The sequence below is a fragment of the Medicago sativa genome, chromosome 8, assembly GCF_051527215.1.
Source record: "Medicago sativa cultivar Bolivia chromosome 8, Bolivia_mono, whole genome shotgun sequence".
NCBI classification, from domain to species: Eukaryota; Viridiplantae; Streptophyta; class Magnoliopsida; order Fabales; family Fabaceae; genus Medicago; species Medicago sativa.
This window is the reverse complement of record NC_140756.1, coordinates 56,135,174-56,138,969: the sequence shown is the minus strand read 5'-3', so window position 1 is coordinate 56,138,969 and position 3,796 is coordinate 56,135,174. Positions and strand designations below refer to the sequence as shown.

General features: G+C 33.6%; 1 protein-coding gene across 1 annotated transcript; it reads right to left on the bottom strand.

Annotated features, from left to right (window-relative positions):
- Window positions 1-465: 465 nt before the first annotated feature.
- On the bottom strand, window positions 466-3,373 carry LOC146899723 (coronatine-insensitive protein 1-like). The gene is made up of 4 exons (XM_085737477.1): window positions 3,307-3,373; window positions 2,722-3,190; window positions 1,737-2,229; window positions 466-1,496 (listed from the first exon to the last, which is right to left on the bottom strand). Exons 2-4 carry the CDS (start codon window positions 3,186-3,188, stop codon window positions 543-545), a joined length of 1,914 nt encoding a protein of 637 aa, XP_085593603.1. The 5' UTR covers window positions 3,189-3,190; window positions 3,307-3,373; the 3' UTR covers window positions 466-542.
- Between the last annotated feature and the right edge of the window lie 423 nt (window positions 3,374-3,796).

The window sequence follows — 3,796 nt, the reverse complement described above, 5'->3', positions numbered from 1 at the left end:
AATGTCTAAATCCCCTTCAAAAAATAAATGTCTAAGTCAAAATGAGATTATAACCTTTTTGTTATTTTGTTGCAACTATCATTTTTTTCATTTAATTTTTTAAATTTTTGAAAATTTCTATTTAGTTTCAATTTTGATGCTGTTTTTTTTATTTATTTATAAAATATGCTATTTCAATCAACAATTAAGCAAAGTAATTTACCAAAAAATAATAAATCCATTAATTTGATATTCACTTCAATCAATACATAACAAAATATTTGCTTATTAAAAAAATAAAACCATAACGAATATTTTTAACTATCAACCAACATTTTAAGTAAAATCAACAAAGCAGAAATACCACTTCAGAGAAACATTTGAATTGTCAATTTGACAAACAGATAAACACCACTTCAGAAAGAAAATTCAAAATCGGGCCATATGGAATGGTGTTGGTTTATTTACTCACAAAGCAAACATGGATTTTGTAGAAAGAAATGCGTGAATGTTGTTGTACTTTATTCCTTTGCACAAAGCTAGTTTAAATAGATATGATACAGTTAATTCTCTCCTTGAATTAAGGAGAAAATAGTTACAAGGAAAAATAAAATAAAATAAAAATATGTAGAACCGCCTAGAATATGATTAAAAAAACTTCTGTATCTTCCCACCCTCATTACCCGAAGAGCTGGTGTAAGCACGTCATCCGGAAGATCCATTCGTGGTCTAGCAATGGAGCGATACATGAGAAGTTGAGTCATGTAATCAATATCACCAACTGTTTCTAATGGTATAACCTCAATATTTAAATTGGGTTCAACTATTGCAAAAAGATGATGTCCAGTTGGTGATGACTCCTGATATCCTTGAACCCAAAAATACTTGAAATATTGTTGTCTTGTTTCAGCATTTACATTGAACAAGCTAACTGCAGCATCAGCTAGCGCATTTTCACTAAAAAAGGAACAATGTCTTATTTCAAGTTTCTTAAGTCTTGGACATCCTTGAGAAAGTTTCAAGAGCCCTGCATTACTGCTACCGACTCTGCAAAGAAGTAACCATCTCAAGTTTAGACTGTTTTTTCCAATATAATCTAGGCCTTCATCTGTTAACCCGCCGTCTACTTCAAGGTACAGAGCAAATTTCCTAAGCTTTGTACAACCTCTCAGTAAATCTCTCACTCCTTCGTCAAGTGGAAATTCGGCTTTGTCTTCCTGGCTGGTCAAGTTGAGGCGAAAATCACATAGTTTTTTCAAGCCATTACCTATTTCTGTTAGCAAATCCTTTGTGATGTTAGATGCATAAACAGCCAGGTATTCGAGCTCTTGACAGCAACTTGATAACTGGAATAGTCCTTCGTAGGTAACAGTGTATTCTTTTTTTGGTTCATCATCATCATCGTCGTCGTCGTCGTCATCATCATCATCACCACCTCTTTCGATTCTAAGCTTTTTTAGCTTCGTACAATATTGAGCAAGTGTTCCTAATCCAGCATTTCCAATTGTATTGCTTGACTGTCCACGAGGGAAAGATTATTAGTTCATTATAAATATTCAAAATGTATTCATGCTCATTCAAAATAAATGTTTTACTCTTCCAAATTATCCATATCATTGTAGTTTATTATTTTTATGGCTTCATGTTTTCTTTTCCAACCAAAGATTCAAATCAATATATGTAAACACCAAATTATCCATATCAATATATGTACACACCAAATTATCCATATCATTGATAAAATTATAGAATCTTACCTCAAGGATTTCCAAGTTGGGGCATCTTTGAATTAATGTACAATACCCCGCCGTATCCAACTTTGCAAAGCGAAGATCCAACTTGGTCAGGTTGGCTGCATTAGGGAACAGAAATGCTTCATTAAAAATACCTGTCAAACTCAATCGACTTAAGTTTGCTGGCAATGATACATGAAGATAACTCTGAGGATCATCAATGGGAGTTCCACCAAATTCTTCTAGAGAAGATGCATATCCAAAAAAGTTCTCAAGTCTCAAGAATTTGCAATCAGTAATTTTCACAGAGACCAAGTTTGGGCAGTTTCTTGCTAAAACTTCAAGGTCGTGAATGTTGATTTCCAACTCTTCATTATCATCTTTGTTCTCGTAAAGGTTAGTTTGATAAAAATCTAGTGTCTCAAGAACTCTATTATGTAGAGCAAGGTCATGCAGCCATTGATTTCTATCATTCTCATCAACTGTGCTGTTCTCCAAAGACAAGACTCTTAAATTCCTGTCAGAATGAAAAATTCAGTCACAATTTAGTAACATCAAGGTAGGTTGCAACATCAAAGATTACTATGTCCGCTGCATGAACATCAATTTAGTAACCAGGTTGTAACTTCTCAGTTCCCACTTCCCACTAACTTGACATATACCATAAATTTGAATCATGTGTAATAAAAATCCAATGCGGTAAGAAATAGAGACACATCAAAATTTAGAGATGAAAAGAAAAGATAAAAGGATCAAAGTATAAGGTATATTTTTAATCAATATACTATAGTATATATAGGATTGTATACGCATCTAGATCAAATTTGAATTTTCAGATCAAATTTGAATTTTCACACAAGACAAAAATTACAAAGACTTCCATGATGATGTTCGTAACAGACTACAACCTAACCAAAATTAATAGGCCTGCATTTTCTTGTTAATAAATCTTAAAATCTTTATTCAATTCTTATTTATTATCCACAAAATAAGAAAAATGACTACTTACCTGCAATTCTGACAAATATAGCGAAGTCCTTTGGTCGAAAAGCCAGAACACGTGTCAAGCTTAAGAGACGTAAGATCTCGTTTGGAAAGTGTTAAAAGGTCTTTATCGCTGACGACCATCCTCCGGAAGTGGACTGCCTTCAAACGATTAAATTCATGAAATTTGTCAACCCATGGGGTAGCAGACCCTCCCCAATTAGCGGGTATCAGGCTAAACTTGTCAGCCCTGGGTTTCCCTTTGACTTGCAACGATTGCAAATTAGGAAATTTCTGGAGTAGTTGTTGCGAAGTGGTGGCGTAGCAAATTGAAATTGTCACATGCTTCCGTGTTTCTCTATCAGTCTTGCGGCTTCCCTTACAGACCCTAGAAACCGCGTCTCTATCTTCAGCTCTGTCTATATAGGGGATCACTAAGTCGAGAACATTGAAATGATCCACATTCATTCTTCTGGCAGCAGGATTCTCCATACCTGAAAATGGTTTTTATGAAAAGAGCTGAAACTTATTAGGCAGAGATTATGAGCATGAAGCAAAGCAAAGCAAAGCAAAACATATATTGAATAAACGGAAGAAATGAATTTCAAACCTGAAACTTGACAAATGGAGAAAGTGAAAATGGGAACGTGAAAGAAAAATGAGAATGAAGAAAGAATGATAATGAATGAAAGTGAATGACTAGAAGATTATTTTTATAACTATTGAAAAAGATTCATGTAACTAGTTACAAGTAAGTAAGGAATAAAGGTTGTTTTATAAGCAAGTAATGAATTATCATATTATGACGAAACGTAAGGAATAAAACATAAGGGAGAGATGAAAGAAAAGAATAAAACATGATAAAGAAGAAGGGAGAGATGTGACATTTCCATTCCAGGTTGGTGAATGAAGAGTGAAGACAAAAGCTCCTGTTCAAACAAAATGAATGACACTGCAAAGAGAATCAATTTATCAATTTTCAGGTTGTTCTTTTCCTTCACAATTTTTAGGGACAGGGAAAATGGACCAGATGTATTCATTCAAATAAGGAACAATAATGAAAGTAAGGGAAAATAATGATAGATAACAATAAGGAAAAA

What these genes read in the sequence shown, in the direction of transcription:
- LOC146899723 (XM_085737477.1), bottom strand. Translation starts at nt 3,188, where the DNA reads ATGGAGAATCCTGCTGCCAGAAGAATGAATGTGGATCATTTCAATGTT. An exon ending in TATATTTGTCAGAATTGCAG is followed by an intron (nt 2,230 to 2,721) that starts GTAAGTAGTCAT and finishes TCATTCTGACAG; the next exon opens with GAATTTAAGAGTCTTGTCTT. An exon ending in CCAACTTGGAAATCCTTGAG is followed by an intron (nt 1,497 to 1,736) that starts GTAAGATTCTAT and finishes CCTCGTGGACAG; the next exon opens with TCAAGCAATACAATTGGAAA.